At 38.5% G+C, this 20,305-nt stretch overlaps 1 protein-coding gene across 11 annotated transcripts in view; it reads right to left on the bottom strand.

The window, feature by feature from the left end:
• Positions 1-20,305, bottom strand: part of Nav3 (neuron navigator 3) — a 774,463-nt gene that overhangs the window by 78,117 nt on the left and 676,041 nt on the right. For 6 of the 11 annotated variants that reach the window (NM_001368815.1, NM_001081035.2, XM_017313946.2 and 3 more), the window contains 5 exons: positions 10,816-10,948; positions 9,786-10,062; positions 7,553-8,261; positions 5,142-5,630; positions 1,111-1,152 (listed from right to left, as the gene is read on the bottom strand). In NM_001368815.1, the coding sequence (NP_001355744.1) occupies positions 1,111-1,152; positions 5,142-5,630; positions 7,553-8,261; positions 9,786-10,062; positions 10,816-10,948 (1,650 nt within the window). The remainder of the gene's footprint in view (positions 1-1,110; positions 1,153-5,141; positions 5,631-7,552; positions 8,262-9,785; positions 10,063-10,815; positions 10,949-20,305) is intronic. The other 5 variants (XM_017313945.2, XM_006513676.3, XM_017313948.2 and 2 more) reach the window with 3 other exon arrangements.

The raw sequence follows: 20,305 nt of genomic DNA on the forward strand, positions 1-20,305 counted from the left end.
AGAACATGGCAGACCGCGGTAGGGCAGAAGCCGAGGGAGGCACAGGGACGTTACAGAACAGCATAGGAAATGGCACACACTGATAGCTAGAGTTTTCTTTCAGTTCTTTGGTTAAAATGACACTTGTCACACTCAGCACACTGTCCCTGTGAGCTGTTTTCTCTACATCTCTTTCTCAGGAAAAAAAAAAAAAAAAGAAATGTGTAAGATAGGTTCATGCACATGAACTCAATATTTCAGTTTATCTTATTCTGAATTGAATAACTATTTAGGGCTTGCTAAATGGCATTAGACTAATTGAAATTTAAATGAATTTGGTAATTAATAAAAGCAGAGGTGGAAAGCAGATACTGGGACTAAGTTTTTATAAAATAGTGTATAAAATAACACCTTAACTGTCATACCTGCCCTGTGATAATTGTTTTTTACTCCATTTATAGCATACTTTAGCCTTTCATCCTTATTTTTCACAAGTGCAGACTATATAGTTTTATTTTTCTTACATATGTAAAATTTTGTTTTTCTATATATGTATGGCTGTCGTGTGTGTGTGTGTGTGTGTGTGTTGTGTTTTTACATGATTGTGGAGGTCAGAGGAAGAAATTGGGTATCATACCCAATTACCTCTGCTTTACTCCTTTGAAATAGGGTTTCTACGATCTCACCAAACCCAGAGCTATGGGAGCGGCCAGGTGAACCAGTGATTTTCCTGTCTCCATTACTGCCCATGTTGGCGTTTCAGACCATGTGGCTAGACTCAGATCTTTTATGTGGGTGCTGGTATTTGAACTCCAGCCTTCACATTTGCTTAACAATAATTTTTACCAACTGAGTCACCTCCCCAGTTTCACTTTTGACAAGCTCTTAATACTTCATAATCTTGATATCCCTACTGGGATTCATGGGAGTCACTACCTCCATCCTCACTGACATCTCTTCCTAAAGGAGCAGTCACCTACACTTGAAGCCAGAGGAAGCATCAAGATTAAAAGTGATTTCATCTCCCTTGTTGGGTGCTATGTTAGCAAACAAATGGGAAGAATAAAGAGACAGCACAGAAGTTTACATAACAACAGAAAAGGCAGCAGTTGTGCTGAGAGAAATATATACCTTAGTCCCTTTTTGGGTAGTGTATTTCTGTCAAGCTGCATGCTGTTAAAACAAAGAAAACCCCTAAGGACATAATGCAAACAAAATTTCCAAATCATATATCCAACAAAATTGCATCCTCCAAATTATACAAAGTAACCAACGGCTAATGCGCACATGAATACCGAGCTGACTGGAAAGGCCAACTGGCTGACTGGATCTTTGTCAGTGCAATAAATACGGAATTTCTTTCTATCCTAGTGACACTCAAAACAATTAGAAGGCAAATTCATTCTTAAGTCATGTTAGCACAACTTTCCTGTGGATGCCGGGGTAACCCCCCTTTCCTGTGCAGGTAACTAAACTTTTACTTCCACTTCCTATGCAGGATAAACAATGAGAAGACCTGATACCTGCTGTCAAAGAGACAAGACCCACTAATAAGAGAACGTGAAAAAAAATCACATAGTAGTTGTATCTTCCTTTTCTGGTTATTTCTAATAAGAATAAGGGTAGCTTTGTCTCCCATGGACATACAAGAGGTAATTTAATATATAACAAGTATTCTCTTTGAACAATGTTTACAGTATAATTCATTGAAAATATTTTTAACGAAGTGAAGCTATTTCATCTTTCATAAGTCGTTGATTGGGTACTAAAAGGATTGCATACTTTACCATCAACCATCACTGTTTTAACTAATTCCCACTCAGTCAGACATATGGCTAGAAAGGTCTGGCTAAATAAGAGCAAAAGGACTCCCTGAAAATGGAGAAGAGAGGGAGGGCTCCATTCTAGTCTCTAGCATGCAGATTAGCAAAGCACAAAATGGAAGTGGGTATACATAATGGTTGCTCGCTTGTTTAGAACATCACATGATCAGAACTAAACACACAGTGTGTGCACAATGGGGATGACAGAACACGAATGCAGACAGACTGACTTAAAATTGAATCACTTGAAATCAAAGCTAAAATGTTTTCTTCCGCGGGCACTCCACCCATTATGCAAGGTGTAATCACCATGCCAATGATTGGTTCTGGTCATACATTGGGATTATAGAATTTCCTAACTAGTGGAAATAAATGTACTGAAGGAATTATGCTAAACAAATAAGAAATTTCTAAATATGAATTTAAATGGTCTGTGTATTGATGTAATCTAAAGCCATTTTAAAGATGATTTCTTTAAAATATTTTAGAAAGTGAGAATGTTACTATTATTTTGCCACTGTTGTATAAAGCAATTACTTGTTGATATGGTTATATAAAAAATTACTTGTCTATATGTTACTGGGAAATTTAAAGAAATAACAGAGCAAATAATTCCTTTAAATTGAGTAATATAGAACCATTTCCTAAACTCTAGGCCAGTGATTCTCAACCTGCGGGTTGTGACCCTCTTTGCAAATGTCTATCTCCAAAAATATTTAAATTATGATTTATAACCGTAGCAAAAGTATATTTACCAAGTAGCAACAAAAAAAAATTTATGGTCACCACACTAGGAGAAACTGTAATAAATAGTTGCAACATTACAAAGGTGGAGAACCACTGCTTTAGAAATCCATGACAACACTCTGTTGGCCTTTCTGCAAAGGGTCAAGAATGGCCAACTCCAATATAAGCCATGGCTAGGGAGGTCAGGACAACGAGGACAGTGGGGATATCAATCCATGCACTGTCTACGGCCAAGGATTGTAATACATAACACAGATGTCACATTTCACATTGAAGGACAAACCAGAAAATTTTAAGGTTGTCTATGACTTAAGTTACTTAAAAAAATTATATATATATATATATATATATATATATATATATATATATATATATATATATATATGTCACAGTAAAGTAGAATAAAACAAAGCAATCTGGGTTAGTTATAGTCAAATAACCACCAATGACTAAATCTTGTTTGCAGGGAAATATGAAAAAAAAATTTCATTTGTATTCATTTATTTTTTTTTACTTTTTAAATTTTAGGGAAGAATAATATGTAAAAGTTGGAATTATTATGAAAACCCACTGAACTATTTATTAGTTCTTGGATGTGAAGATCAAAGTATAAAAAGAGAAGTCAAGAACTTATATATTCCTCAATATCTATCATGTGTGTCTCAAATTTATTTTTAAAAAAAAATCACACTTTAACACAATATTATAGTTTCAATTTAGTTATGAACTGAGCAGTTATGTCAGGATCTGCACATAAGATTTTCTTAAATAGACCACACACTTCCTCATATGCACTCTTAAAGGTTAAACTCTTAAGAGTTAAAATACAGATAGACTTTGAATTTTCCTTCCAGGAAAAATAAAGAATATACACCATGTTTTCATAATATTAAAAGAATGTTCAATGCAACCATTTGCTGAAAGGATCTGGCTACTGTCAGCCTTATATGTTATTGAGATATTCACACTCCATATATGTAATATTCACTAATACACTTAAATCATATTTTAGAAGTCTGTATTTCAATATTTTTTATATTCAGTTAAAACTTAATCGATTTCCATTATTCTACAGCTAGAATAATGATTTGCTTTAAAACAGTAACTAACCATATAGTTATTGCTATATTTCGATAATTAACATATTTATAGAGTGGAGCTAAACTGTGAAAGAATTTATTGAAACTGAGTTCCACTACAGCTATAAAACTTGTTGATCTTAAGATGTAGTTTTGATTTGACAAGTTCTTGATTAAAACTATGCATCTGACCATGTTTCTTAGTATTTACTGTTTGAATGCAAAAGGAAGAGATTGATAGCTATACGCGATCAATATTATATTTTCAAGTTTATAATTTTAAAATTATTTGTATTTTGGAGCTTGATTATGGCTAATGAAGTATGACCTGTTTGTCTGATTTGGATGTCAGCTAATTTGTAATGCTTCATATATTGTGTTTCTAAAACCAGGATACATTCATTTACTCAAATAAGACTGTTAATACATTTTAAATATAATTACGTTTATTTGTCATAAGTTTTATCCATGGCGTGTGATCGCTTTGTAACGACTGAAGCTAGAATCTGAGATGCAATTGACAGCTTGATTCTTTGGATGGATGGACCAGTTCATTTTACAATGGGTGTTATCACCAAACAAAAAGGGAAGTGGGTATGTTTTAGTCTGTAGAGCCCAGTTGTCCCAGCTCAGAATTTTTATGAATGAGGAAGCATACACTCTGTACTTCCAAGACCCTCACAGTACGTACTGAGCATCAATGGTTCATTTATGTATCAGATACTTCTAGGTAGAGGAAGGGCCATTTGCTGACTCTTAGTGTACACCGAGGTGATAGAACATTACGAGGCCGTATTTCACTCCTAATTTTGAATTTCACAAAGGCAAGAGAATCCAGAAGAAAATACTTGGAAATAATTAGTTAATGGACAACTTGGGCATTGCAGACTATGTCTTGACAAGGGATTTAACTTATATTTTAAATTTTCAAATATTAAAATTTGAAAGTCACTCCCTGGGCTGGAAGCCCAGGGAGTGACTTAAGCTTATAACATCTGTAGTTAGGTCTGAGGGTTTATTGAAGAGAGGGCTGCTGCTCAAATATACTCCTCAGAGAGCATAACCGTAGAATCCATTTGAACTTGGTCATTAACAGAGATTTAATCATTCCAAGGAGCTGTGTTGTCTTCAATCTCAAGCCAACCATTAAAAACGTCTTGAGAAGATATCACTCACTCACTGCATGAATGCATACTTTATATTTATACCTTAATATTTATATATTATGCACATATTATGCAAGTTGCCTATTCACTAAAAATGTTGGTATTAAGCAAATTATCCAATCACCCTATCTTAAATTTGATAATAATTTTTTACCTTTGCAAATTTGATAATAAGAGTGAAGAATAAGACTGGTCTCATCAATATTAACTGTAAATTTAAGTTCAATTTTATGTCAACGCATAGTTTTAGTCACAGTGGGGATCGGGGGAATTTAGTAGGGTAGGGTGGTGGTCACAGTGCAGGAAGAAGGGGATAAGGACTCATGGATGCCTCCAGGAAAGCTCACCTTTCTGAGAGAGTAGATCTCACACTACCCGTTCTCATGAGCAGGCTCTGCACCTCGTGAGTGCCTGTGGTCAGTCCAGACAGGGAGCCATGATGGCTGAGGGGCAGGTCAATGGACTCAGAGCTCGTATGGAGACTAGTCATGGACTGGTAACTTGGAGTGTCCTTGCTGCCGGCAGAGGAACTGCTCAGATTGGCAGCCCACACAAGCCCACCGGATGTGAAAGAGTGAACCGACGCTGGGCTGGAAGCCAAGGAGTGACTTAAGCTTATAACATCTGTAGTTAGGTCTGAGGGTTTATTGAAGAGAGGGCTGCTGCTGCCACTCAGCCCACCAGCACTGCCCATGCTTCCCGTACCGGACGACGGTGACTCCAGACTGCCTTGTCGGGCTAAAGAGGTACTAGGGCTGAGCACTACTGAGGAGGACTTCGCCCCCTCAGTATTAGGTGCGGAGGCAGATTTGCCGCCTGCCTTGGCACCGAACAACCTAAAAGAAAAACAAATAACAACTTGAGTTGTTCCAAGAGACTCACATCCACGTTTCCTAGGGTTTCAGTCCACAGAGCCAAGTGTGCTTTGGAGTCGTGAGCTGCCAAGCACGTCCAGCCTCTATGTTCCTGAAGGTGACATGACTGGCTTTTGATTAACCAACTACTAAAAAATTAAAAATTAAAAAAAAATCACTTACGATATCTTAAGTAAGCACTGGCCTGGAACCAAGGTGGGCAGCAGTGAACCCACCTTGGAAAAAAAGTCAACATGATTGTACTTGACTTTTACGCTTCTAGTGATCAAATATTTTGGCCGTTTTGGCATTACCTATCTGCAGAACCATTATAATGAAACAACTTCTACGCATTCGATATATGATGCTTAAATGGATTTTCATCTTTTTAAAAAATAGATTGTCTAAAGGGGACATTTAAGGAAAGGTTCAAATATGTAAGGTAATGTTTAAGAGGCCTGACTGGCTGGGCTGGAAATATTGGATATTGCTGGACAACTTATGGATTGGTTTGTATCTTCCCATGGAAAGACCATAGGGATTTCCGTCCGTTGCCAGAGCTATTCAAATATATATACTTATAGCAGTGATTTAAAAATACCATTTGTACTAAGTTAGCTACTGGAGTTTAGCTCAGAAAACATTTTAGTTTTGTAAATGAAGCAGATGACATAATCAAATTTATGCAAGTATGGAAATAAAATGGTATGAAGAAATGGCAGAATGGTTACTAATTCAGAGGCAATGAAATCCATTATTTCCTGCAGTGGAAGATTTCTAGGGCGAATATGAGAAATTGTTTCATAGGTAATGGGCCACAAGAGGGCGCTCTTGGCTCTCACACAAGCAGTGAAAATATTTACTCTTGCTACAAGCTATAATTTATTCTTTCTAAGAACTGTCACTTCAAATCATTCTTCAGAGTTAATACTTCTAATGACAAAATTTGACTACTGTTTCTCAAATAGTTATGTTTCTAAGATTACTTAATGTAAATTCTTCAAGACTCTTCTAAGAGATCAAAGTTATCAAGAGAATAAACACAAACCTGAAATATTTAACAAGAGGTGATAAATTATACTCTATCATTTTGAAGATGAGAAAACAGAGCCAGGATTATTTAACAACTTGTCTTAACTCATTAACTAATTTTGACCCCTACTATATTAAAGTATTTAAAATCAGGTAGATTTCTAAACAGAATTTCACATAATTAATAAAGTGATAATCCTGACACATATATCAGATATGCTTCCTGGTTCCTGTAAAAGGACATTGATGAAGACTTATAAAAAGTCACCTCACTCCTGAGTTCTTGTCCTATGTCAAACATGTAAATGTTTTCAAATTCTGCAATCAGACCATACTTTGATAGCTTTTTGGGTTGTTTTTGTTGCTGTTATTGTTACTATGTTAAGATCTGGTACTGTATAAATTGGTCTCTTATAAACTGTTAGAAAGAATATATCATCTATATTCATAACTGCCATTTCATTAAGAGTCAACAAGATAACATACACTAGAAGTAAATGTGTTTATAAAGATCTATGCAATTTGCTTTTTTTAATTCTGGAAAGGAGAGGTGGAAATCACTAAATATCTTTACAAGCTATCACTTTATTTCTATGAATAGTCAGTCATGTGGTTTTATGCCCGCTACAAGTGGTATCTGTATTTTAGTGTCACACTGGCTGTATAGCTGAAAGGCTAACCACTCTCTAAATGAGCAATGCTTTTACACTAGCAACAGGTGCAATCAGCAAAATAAAATCACTATATTTTAGACAAGTATAAGATACAGAATCTTAGAATATTTAGAATACATGAAAATAGTTTCGTACAGAATAAATACATGCTATATACTACCTTTTATGTTTTCCCAACATCTCTTTACATACCCTTACCTTCGAAATGTGGGCGAGGCAATATCTGGATATTTGGACCCTGGCTGTCTGAGCCCTTGAGTCCCACAGGCACTGGCAGAGGTGGGGCTGGATTTGGGGGAACCTGACAAGGAAACGCTCTCTGAATCTGACACTGCTACTTTCTCCTTCTCTTTGTCTGTTTGGTTGACAGTGACTGGACTCGAGCGCCCTGAGCCGATCTTAGTCGGTTCTCTCAGTTTGGAGGTGGTGGCCCCAGCTGACTTGCTGCTGACATTGGAATCAATGCTGCTGGTGCTCGACCTGTGGCCACCTCTCCCAGGGATTCCGCTGGTGCTGGACTTAGAAGGGCGGGGCAAACTACGGTACTGGAGGGTGGTCTTCGAGCTCACGTGCAGGACAACATCATCTTGATTCTGGGACCCGTCCAGGCTGGTTTTCCTTCCTGCATTGGACTTCCCACCAATGGCAGCGGATTTGGGGATTTTCCCCAGTGTAGCTGAACCGCTTGTGATGGTGGCACCGCTGCTGGTAATCATAGTGGAAGCCCCTACACCACTTGGCTTCTTGTATCCAAAAGAACTGCTGGCTGTCGATCTTCCAATGCCTGACGGTGGCTTTTTCCCTTCATCCCCGCTGCTTTTCCCTGCATCTGAAGGAGACCTTTGCAAGGATGATCCTTTGAGAGGAGTTTTCCCTTTCTCGGAAGCTTTGGCATCATCTGTCTTCCCTGATTAAAGAGAAACACGCAAATATGCTCGTTTGAATATTTTCACCTGAGAACACGTCCAAAGCCAAATGTAAATCATGAATGCTCTTTAGCTCTTTCTATCACCTCGGTTCTGAAATATTTCTTGTTTCAGATCTAAATAGGCATGCACTCTAATAAAATGAGAGGATTGAGTGCAAAGCTAGAAAAAAACATGGCTGTCAGAGGCACTGTGATGAACTTGGGGTGATAGAGTGTAAACATGGTACTTCCATATTTGTTAAAGTCTTGTATCTTATGACAATGTTGCCTCAGAGGGATGCCACTCTTTCCTCTCTAGCTAAGTACTAGACACAAAGTTAATCTCACTACCTTTATCATGATATTATCTGAAGTGCCCCATGATACCACATTTCAGATGACACTATTTATAAAATATGGGGAGAGTCCTAGAAGATGGATGGTGCAATTGAGCAGGATTCTTTCACTCTTTTCTTTCATCAAGCTGAACAGAAGCTGCCATGCTGAGCACTGTAACTCTCAGGTTAGTGTGGCTGCTTTCAGCTCTCAGGTTTGTGGTTCTAGGGAGTGGAATTCACACAATCAATACTAAACATATTCATTAACAAGTCAGGAAAGTGAGATATTTGTGGAGAGCTTTCAGGTCCCCGTCTAGGAATTTGGCAGGAATTTGATATCAGGTTAGGACTCAGGAAGTAGTCTCAGGATGATATAGCTGAGGTGTGTGTTCTTTGTATCTTGATGGGTCTTATTAAGACCCTGAATACGGCAATCACAAGGCCTTTTGGTCTACTATTTGTTTGTTCCTTAACTACTTTGTTTATGACCTAGAACTAACCTTATTATTTGCATGTACTTAAAATAGTATAGAAGCAGACTGGGAAAGAAATAAGCCCTTTCAGCCGCAGCACTGGGTGGAGTCAGGTTATAGTGCTGTCTAATTGTCAGCCGCAGCACTGGGTGGAGTCACGTTATAGTGCTGTCTAATTGTCTTTGTCCTTTCAGTCCTCCCTCCCTCCCTTGAGACCCAGTTGACTGACTGAGCTGTCTTGGTCAGTTATTATATTTTCAGAATTAATACTGTACCTATCCATGACCTAAAGTGACGCAGAGTGAAATACAGCACATAGCAACCCCACGCTATGAGTGTGATCTCCACAGGCCTCTCAGATTGTCATAATGCCATGGGCCTATATGACAAAGTGTGTGGACTATACAATCATTAAGAAGAACCTGGTTATTAAAGGGAGATCTAATGCACATGAACACAGATGTCAAACTGGATCACAGATTAAAGCTCTTCTGCAGAAGGTGGGCATGGTGGTGCACGCCTTTAATCCTAGCATTCAGGAAGCAGAGGCAGGTGGATTTCTGAGTTTGAGGCCAGCCTGGTCTACAGAGTGAGTTCCAGGACAGCCAAGGCTACACAGAGAAACCCTGTCTCGAAAAACCAAAACCAAACCAAACCAAACCAAACCAAAACAAAACCTCTTCAGCAGAGACTATCCCAAGCGACAAGCCTACCAGGGGTCTTGAGTGCACTTGTGCTGGTTTTCTGCCTAGCTGTAGCTGGAGTTCCTCCCTGGGCAGACATGCCTCTCCTCCAGGAGCCTGTCTGAGACACAGACAGGCTGGCTTTCTGCCCTGTCTTCTCCGAGTCTTCAGCAAGTCCAGAAGTAGCACCCTTCCACTTGGCGGCTCCGTCACCATGGCTGTCACAATCTCCCTCGGCTTTCTTCAGCTCCTCAGGACTATCCCAGGTCTCATCTGTTGTCGAACGTTTCTCCGCATCTGTTTTCAGCTGTAAAGAAAAACCTTCCCATGAAAGAAAACCTATAAAGCCTGAACCCAGAGCTGAAATGCAGTTTCAGATAACTGGAAGGAAAAAACCATGAAGCACTGATTTATACTTCAGAAGAACGCAAGAGACGATTCTATTTTTAACTACGGTCTCACTTACTTTCATCAATTTGAGCCATAGAGTTTCCCTTTGTAGATATTAGAGAATGTCAGGATTAATAATGTTCAGAAAAGCCTAATTAAACTTCACACGGGAAGGGATTCTTCTATGACAAACGTTGGCCAAAAAAGAAGCTAAGCCAAGATAGAATATATCCAACGCTCTTTCTTGATTTACCAGTCACAAGTGAGCCCAGTAGTTTGTGGTTTTTTTTCTTTTTAGATTAACCAAGAAAGATTAAATGTTAGACTGTCCTTAAACTTGAGTTTTAAATAAATCAGTATTAGAAGAAGGGAAAATGCCAATGTGGGTCTTTCTGGGTTAGACATCAGCGAATCTACCGAAGTTGCTTATGATTGTCAAAAAAGGCTGGGATGGGCATTGCTACAGTTCTGAGAGATACAACTCCAGGAAGACTAAAATAAAAACACTTCAGATTCCAGTGTTGGTGGGTCTTTATTATATCTGCTTATGTGACTTATGCAAATACTTCAGATTAAAGAATTGGACGATAACTTAACATAATTCTACAAAAGAAGAAATGGAGAAAGAAATAGACAGAATCAGTGGGGAGAGAGAGAGGATGGCTCTCACCTGAGTGTTCTTCCTGGAGGGGACAGTGATGTTGGAGTAAGAACTGATGGAGGACGTGGTGTTGAGGTCATCTGTGCTAATGTTATCAAGTGTGTCACTGAGGCCACTGCTCACAGAACTGCTGTCATCCCAGCTAAAGAAAAGACATGAAGCAGCAATGAGCCAGTCACTGGATGAACAATGTGAACCCCCCGACATTTCCACACAGTGTTGTTGTACAAAAGCATCTTCTATTGCGACAATTTTCTCCACATCCACTTTGGAAACATATTTATAAGAACTGAACATCTGAGAGGGTCTTCTAGCATCTGACTAAGACAGATGCAAATACTCACAGCCAACCATCAGACTGAGCCCGGGGACCCCAATGGAAGAGTTAGGAAAAGGACTGAAGGAGCTAAAAGGAATTGAACCTCATGAGAAGAACAATATCAACTAACCCAAGACCACCCAGAGCTCTCAGGGACTAAACAAGCAGCCAAAGAGCACATATGGAGGGACCCATGGCTCCAGATACATATGTGCAGAGAATGGCCTTATTGGACATCAATGGGAAAGGAGGTCATTGGTCCTGTGGAGGCTCGATGTCCCAGTGTAGGGAGGATGCTAGAATGGTAAGGTGGAAGTGGGTGAGTGGGTGGAAGAGCACCCTTATAGAGGCAAAGAGGAGTAGGGGAGATGGGGAATGGGATGGGATGTGGGACTCACGGAGGGGAAACCGGGAGGTGGGATAACATTAGAAAGTAAACAAATAAAATGATTAATAATAATTAAAAAGAATTGCATATCTATTAAATAATAGCCCTACTGGTATTTCAGAAGAACGGGAAGACATGGGTTTCAGGTAAACATTTGCAGCATGAATAAAAAACACAGAGAAGAGTAACTTGCCAGCTGAGTCTCTCAGCCCCCACCCACAAAGACACCCTGGAATCATAACGTACCCCAGAAGTAATTCTTTGTTCAAAAACTGTTTGCTTTAGCCAGGCATCTGAAAATCATTCCTCGCTTTCCCCATCTTAATATTACAACCATTCAATCTCGTTTAAATATCAGAATTTACCCAGTCATCTTATCCCTCACAATTCTAAAGAACACAAGACAACCTTCTATCTGGCATTCCTGTTTTTGGCCTTTGCCACACAACTTCAGCTGCTGCTTCTGTGTGAGTAAACAAAAGGTCATGTTGGGGGACTGGAGAGATGTCCCTGCTGTTAAAAGGACTCACTGCTTTTGGAGGGGACCCAAGCTCAGTTCCCAGCACCCACAAGACAGCTCAAAGCAATCTATAAATCCACTTCTAGGGGGGTCTGATACTCTCTTCTGGCCTCTGTGGATTCCAGTTATCCATGTGATATACATGCATGCATGAATGCAAAACTATTTATGAACAGAAAAAAAAATTTAAATAATCACATCTGGTCACTACATTGCCCTGCTAAACCATCACAAGTTTTTCCTCCTTTATGGTCTAGCTTCCAAAACAAAGCATGTCTCATGGGGTGCATAAGGAAATCTACCAAAGGGATAAGATGAAGATATGAACCTCTTCACATACTTGTTTGGCTATCTAAATAAGTATAAAATATGCTATATTAATAACCAAGTGCATGCTAGGTTGGACCCCATTATTCAGTCAATGTGTTTGAAGTTATGGCACATAAAAACTTCAGAATATCTAGATAACTTGAAAGACAGTAGGGATTTCAGTGTGTTAGAGGGAGACCATTGTCTGCTCATTTGCTGACTGAATTCCAGCATGTTGATACATTACTATCCATCTGTGCTTTGATATATGAATTGATGCACCATAGGTATACATACTATACATAAAGCAAAAGTAAGTCTCATGAAATGAACACATGGCTTTAAACACATTCCACAAATGATCCAAACATTGAAGACACTATTCAAATATTCATCATGAAAACACAAATAAATCATAAAGGGGACAAAATGAATAGACTATAGAAGCCCCATCCTAAGTTGCAAATAACAATGACTTACTTAGTTTCATATGACACTAAAGAAATCTAAGAAGAAAATTGAACTTACTGACATAATGTATTACTAGCAGAGATGTTTATAAATCAGACTATTATCAATAACAATTAAATCTTAATGTGTATTTTATACCATGAGAGAAATACCCAACTTTCATGAGTGCCCAAATCTTATGAATACCTTTCCTATATATTATTTTGTAACTTTCCATATTATTAGCTACAGCATCAGCAAATGCCTCGCATGTCTAAGCTTCCTTGTAGAAAACTGCCATGCAGTGTAGTTCTGTCTATTCTCTACACCAAAAGGGAGAAAAAAAATACCCATCTTTAGTAAACAAATCAGCAGAATTGAATCCTTTCTCAGTTGGCAGAGTCACTCAGTTTTTCTCTAGAAGCATTGGTGGGTTTTCAAGTCCAAAGTACCTGCATTACTTACTAGAGGTAGCGTAATTTGGATGCATGGTTTCGAAGAGCCTGAAGAGAGCCTGTATTTCCCACATCTCCCAATTCAAAGAGCCTTCTAACATGCTTTAGGTTCATAAATTAGCAAAAATAGATCATGTAATTTGCAACTTAGAACTAAGTCGATACAATTATCAGTTTTTTTTCCATTTTTTATTAGGTATTTAGCTCATTTACATTTCCAATGCTATACCAAAAGTCCCCCATACCCACCCACCCCCACTCCCCTACCCACCCACTCCCCCTTTTTGGCCCTGGCGTTCCCCTGTACTGGGGCATATAAAGTTTGCGTGTCCAATGGGCCTCACTGTAGTTTATAGCTTACTTATTATTTCTTTTAGTATTTGTACTTGTCATGTTGAATATATGAATATAAGTTATTAATATTGTATTTTGAATACCACTGTATCAATTTAAAACTCAACATCAAGTTTCTTAACAAGTATATATACCCTATCAAGAAAATAAGAGATAAGTTAAAGACTACCTGAAAGTGTTAACTTGTATCTAATAAGGGGTTGGCATGCAAAAGACATTTATATTTACTTATTTACTTACATATACACATACATGTGCATGCATAAGTATGTGAGTATGTGCATGTCATGTGTTTGAGTGCATGTGTGTATGTGTATGTATGCATATGTGTGTGTGTGTGTGTGTGTGTGTGTGTGTGTGTGTGTACGCGCGTGCATGGATATGCCATGGTGCATGTGTGGAGTTCATGATACCATATTGTTTATCAGGTCTTTATGTGGGTCCATTAATAAAAGCTATGTCTCTGACTTAGATAGTAATCTAACATTACAAGTTACACAAACATGAAAGATTGATCCAACTGTGTCTACCACCTGGCCAAGACATCACTCTGAAGGTGAGAACAGTATTAGCAATGTGAACTTACCATAAGCTATGCTAAATAGATAAAACAATTACCATTTAATTACCCTTCCTTCCCAGAATCCCCTCTCCCTAGTTCAGTTCCTATAATCCACCTAGAGGCTCTATTGGGCCCATCTGCCTTATATATACTAAACTAAAAAGGTTTACCAATTTTAATTTAATTTATTTATTTATGTCTTGCTCTTCCAGGTGCTCTCAGAGCTTAGCATCTGCTTTTGGGAACTCTTTAGGCTTCTATATTCTTTCACAAAGTTCCACTTCCTGCCATGTATCTGCTGCTGTCACAAAGCTGACCTCCATGCAACTTACAATCGGTGTGGGTTGTTTCCATTAACTTTTGCATTGTCCACCAAGCAGCTTCCAAGATCTAGATCTAGCAGCCCAGAGCAAGTTTCTTTTTTTTTTCCCATTTTTTATTAGGTATTTAGCTCATTTACATTTCCAATGCTATACTAAAAGTCCCCCATACCCACCCACCCCACTCCCCTACCCACCCACTCCCCCTTTTTGGCCCTGGCGTTCCCCTGTACTGGGGCATACAAAGTTTACGTGTCCAATGGGCCTCTCTTTCCAGTGATGGCCGATTAGGCCATCTTTTGTTACATATGCAGCTAGAGTCAAGAGATCCGGGGTACTGGTTAGTTCATAATGTTGTTCCACCTATAGGGTTGCAGATCCCTTTAGCTCCTTGGGTTCTTTCTCTAGCTCCTCCATTGGGAGCCCTGTGATCCATCCATTAGCTGACTGTGAGCATCCACTTCTGTGTTTGCTAGGCCCCGGCATAGTCTCACAAGAGACAACTACATCTGGGTCCTTTCAATAAAATCTTGCTAGTGTATGCAATGGTGTCAGCATTTGGATGCTGATTATGGGGTGGATCCCTGGATATGGCAGTCTCTACATGGTCCATCCTTTCATCTCAGCTCCAAACTTTGTCTCTGTAACTCCTTCCATGGGTGTTTTGTTCCCAATTCTAAGGAGGGGCATAGTGTCGACACTTCAGTCTTCATTCTTCTTGAGTTTCATGTGTTTAGCAAATTGTACCTTATATCTTGGGAATCCTAGGTTTGGGGCTAATATCCACTTATCAGTGAGTACATATTGTGTGAGTTCCTTTGTGAATGTGTTACCTCACTCAGGATGATGCCCTCCAGGTCCATCCATTTGGCTAGGAATTTCATAAATTCATTCTTTTTAATAGCTGAGTAGTACTCCATTGTGTAGATGTACCACATTTTCTGTATCCATTCCTCTGTTGAGGGGCATCTGGGTTCTTTCCAGCTTCTGGCTATTATAAATAAGGCTGCTATGAACATAGTGGAGCTGTGTCCTTCATACCAGTTGGGGCATCTTCTGGATAAATGCCCAGGAGAGGTATTGCTGGATCCTCTGGTAGTATTATGTCCAATTTTCTGAGGAACCGCCAGACTGATTTCCAGAGTGGTTGTACAAGCCTGCAATCCCACCAACAATGGAGGAGTGTTCCTCTTTCTCCACATCCACGCCAGCATCTGCTGTCACCTGAATTTTTGATCTTAGCCATTCTGACTGGTGTGAGGTGGAATCTCAGGGTTGTTTTGATTTGCATTTCCCTGATGATTAAGGATGTTGAACATTTTTTCAGGTGCTTCTCTGCCATTCGGTATTCCTCAGGTGAGAATTCTTTGTTCAGTTCTGAGCCCCATTTTTTAATGGGGTTGTTCGATTTTCTGAAGTCCACCTTCTTGAGTTCTTTTAAACTCTTTTAGTCTTTTCCTTGGGCTTTTGTTTGAGGCTCTTCATAATTTTCTTATTAATGAGACTAAGAACCCCAAGAGGGTATCTGAATCCTGTGATAGCAAATGGTGTCCATGGAGGGACTACCCAAAATTTCCAGTAACAATCAAAGAACAAGTAGTGTGAGTGAGTTCCACTCTCTGAGTTCCTTAGGTGGGATGGCACGTACAACTTAAGGCTTTAGGGCAAGGACCTTTGCCTGCTAAGACATCTCCTTCTCAGTCCTTACCAATAGCTTTTATCAAATGCAAGTACTGGCTTCAAATATTGTGTTAAAAACATTATATCTGCTATGATCACAACAATAAGATACTCCTTTAAGTGCCCCAGTACAACACAATAGCCTTAGGTTAGACTTATAGAAATACTAATACAATAATATCATGAAGTTTCAATCCCTCCTTGAAAACTGAAAGGAAGTCCACACTGAACCAACAGAGGGGATATGAAAACTAAATTTCAAGTCAGTCTTGATATAATGGGACTAAAATGGACAGAAGAATCCTGCGGGGATTTGACTACTCTCACAGGTTACACATGGTGGATAGACTATTGAATGTATTCAATTTTTACAAACATCATACCGTCCTTGAACTTTTCTGTTCCCTTTTCTGTTTCCTCTCCTGTCCTTTCTTGAAATGTGTTTATGACCAACATTGCATTGTCTGTCATCTACACATGCCTCCTTTGGGTCCTATATTATTTCTTTATTCTTGAGAACTTTGACTTACTCATTATCTTGCCCTCCATTATGTTAACTTACCTTAGAGGATCCTCTTTGGCAATGGTCAATATTTCCACAACTATGGAATCAAGGCTAGGATTGTGTAACTCCAATCATTAGCTAACCTACAGTTCTTTCCTGACTACAAGACCTGAGTTGCTAGCCTTACTTGCAGTCTTTGTTGTTGTGGTTCAAGAGTGTCCTGTCAAAACCTACTCTATGAAGTTCATGTTATTTTTTTCCCAAATATTCTTCTTTTAGTTCACTGGCATTTGTGGTGGTTTGAATATGCTTGACCCAGAGGGTAGTACTATTAGCAGGTGTGGCCTTGTTGGAGTAGGTGTGGCTTTGTTGGGGAAAGTGTGTCACTTTGAGGGTGGGCTTTGGGACCTCATGCTCACTGCCTGGAAGTCAGGATCCTTCTGCCTGCCTTTGAATCAAAATGCAGAACTATCAGGTTCTTCTCCAGCACCATGTCTGCCTGTATGCTGCCATGCTACTGCCTTGATGATTGTGGACTAATCCCCTAAACCTGTAAGCCAGCCCCAATGAAATGTTGTCCCTTATAGGAGTTGCCTTGGTTATGGTGTCTCTTCATAGCAATGGAAACCCTAACTAAGACTGTATTATTTGCCAATCCTAAATCAAATATGAAGCCTCATTTTCAGTGAAGTTGTCACCATGGCTGGTCACTCTTTTGTTATACATTCTTCCTTTTTACTCAATGCGTATTTCAAAAATATTGCTAAGAATGTATTCTCACTCACTGTGACGTATAAACTACATTTTTTTCCCAAACAACTCACTGTTTACTGGGAATAGCAACTGTGATAAATGGATCTGATAGGAACTAGTAAGAGCAGTGATGGGGATTATTAGTAAAAAGAGATAGTGTGAAAGTCCTCTGAAGGGTTGGTATCTTCAGGATGACCATGGCAGTAGTGAGCAGGTGGGATACTATGCTAATCAGGCTGCTGCTTCATCTTCATCATGATGACCCTCCATTTTTAAGCGTGTGTTTTCTGCCTTCTTTCTCATACTATGAATAATGAACTGTGCTTTATTTATCTTTATAGACCCAGTAGATAATGTAGTGTCTGTTGTTGACTAAGCCTCTAAATTATATTGCTAAAAGAAGCTTTGCTTTTGAAAATCCTGCTTCTACTGGGAGACTTTAAACTAGGTTAAGTTCAATAATAAATGAATGATTTATTAATTGTTATTGTATGTATGTACATGTTTTAATTTCACTATATGTGTGTGCCGTGTGTGTGTGTGTGTGTGTGTGTGTGTGTGTGTGTGTGTGTGTTGCCAGAAATGCCAGAAATGTGTATCTGATCTTCAGAACTGAAATTACAGAAGGCTTTTAACTGCCATATGGATGTTGGGAATTGAACCTGGATCTGATAAAAGAGCACCAAGTGCCTTTCACCTATGAGACATCTCTTCTCAGAGAGTATGAAGTGAAAGTTTTGAGCAAAGTTTTGCTCAAAACAGTTCTTTTTAAAGCAAACTTAAAATAATCCTTTTGAAAGATAAAGGAGTTATTTTTCTAATCTTAAGTTTCCATGACATTTGGCTTTCTTCATTGATTTTGTAGATAACAGAACTCTTGATAGCAACGATGCAATTAATTCTGTTGATTGTCACACATTTAATTAAGTTGAAAAAAATCTTAATAGAAAAAGTTTTTAATGAAAGAATTATCAGCATAATTAGCTCTGAGTAGTAGGTCTCAAATCTCATCAAATATTTTCCCATCCTTCCACTTTTAATTGCATTAAGATCTACTAAGTGTCCTTAACTATATTCTACAAAAAGGCACCTCATTATTTCTGACAAATTGCACATCTATAGTTCTACTGAATTTTACCTTCACAATCTATGACAACTTCATAAATTGTGGGATTGCTACTCACATATTTTTTATGTATATGTTGTAGGATTTCTATCTTGTACACTATAAATAAAATTATTAGTAACATTCACGTATAAGTCTTTGCATGGACATAGTCTTTGGTTTACTAAGTCAGAAAGCAGTCCTATGTCGAATGAAAATAAAACTACAAACTATTTCCCATTGACTATATGTAATTTTGCATTCTCTATCTGTTCCTGTCTGTCTGGGTCTATGTCTGTTTGTCTCTATCCCTGTCTGTCTGTCTATCTTAGTATTTGTCTGTGTGTGTGTGTGTGTGTGTGTGTGTGTGTGTGTGTGTGTATGGGTGTATGTTGTGTGTGTGGGTGTATGTGTGTGTGTATGTGTTTGTGTCTGTGTATGTGTATGCATATATGTGTGCACATGTATGTGTGTGTGTGTGTATGTGTGTGTCTGTACTGGTGTGGTGGATGCATTCACCTTTAAGAATCCATATATAGGCCAGAAGTTAAAGTTAGGGTACCTTATAGACCGTTTCTACATCTTATTTTTAATTTTATTTCCATTTGACACAGGATCTCACTATGTAGCTCTAGCTGGACTGCAAATCACCATGTAGACTAGGCTGCCTGAACTCACAGAGATCTCCCTGATAAACTTACAGGCATCACCACGATGCCCATTCAGGATATTATTAATAGGATTTCTCACTGAACCTGGGGCTCACATTACATCTAGTCTGGCTGGCCAACAATATCCTGAGAACTATTTTCTTTCTCCAGTGCTGGGGTTTCAGAAGCCAAACACCAAACCTGAATATCACTTGAGTGTTAGAGATCTGAGTTTTCACTGCAGGCAATTGAAAACTGAGCCACCCCTTAAGCCCCAATTTTGCACTCTTAGCTGAAGAAACAACTATTGCAGAAATCCCATGGCCTTACTGTTGCAAGAGTAAAGTTTGTAATTTTGATAAAATAAAGTAATTAACTGTGAATAGTTCATAATCTTCTTTCTATTAAAACAGTCTTGCTCCAGATTACAGGTTTCTACCATCCATTTTTATGAATTTTATGTTTCTCATAGCTTTAAATTAGGTAGAATGCCAAATTCCTTAACTGTATACAACATAAAATCTAGATCAAGTTATTGGCTTAATGTATAGGTTTATGGCCTTTCCTGTCTTTTATTAATTTAGTTTCCTTGGTATGTTTATGATAATAAACAAGTGGCTATATGCATGTTGGTTTATTTCAAGGTTCCCTATTGCTTTGGTTTCTGTGAACATTTTAGTGGATGTTACCACCATGCCGGAGCCTTAGAAAAAGATCATGTGAGTCCACCAGATTCATGCATCTTTTACAAAACTGCTGTAGCTATTTTTGTCCTTAGCATTTGCATATGATTTCAGAAGCAGCTTCTACGCGTCCAGTGAGGAGCTTCCGGTTACTTGGTCTGCATTTTATTAAATATGAAAATGTACTGGGAAATTGACATCCTCTCTCAATCCACAAGCAAGGAATAGTTTTCAACATTTTTTTTTTGCTTTCTTTCTTTATGCAATGATTAATTCTTTGAATCCCAGAGCTTTGAAAAAAATACGCTGTGTTATATCATGGCAGCTGGTGAAAATTTAAATGTCCATGTTTGATTTTGTTGCTGTTATTATTTGTATATCAAATACAATCAAATTTTAAACCTTGGTTTTGTATGGCATAATCTTATCAGGTTCACTGATTGCTT

Source organism: Mus musculus, chromosome 10, assembly GCF_000001635.26.
Source record: "Mus musculus strain C57BL/6J chromosome 10, GRCm38.p6 C57BL/6J".
Lineage (NCBI taxonomy): Eukaryota > Metazoa > Chordata > Mammalia > Rodentia > Muridae > Mus > Mus musculus.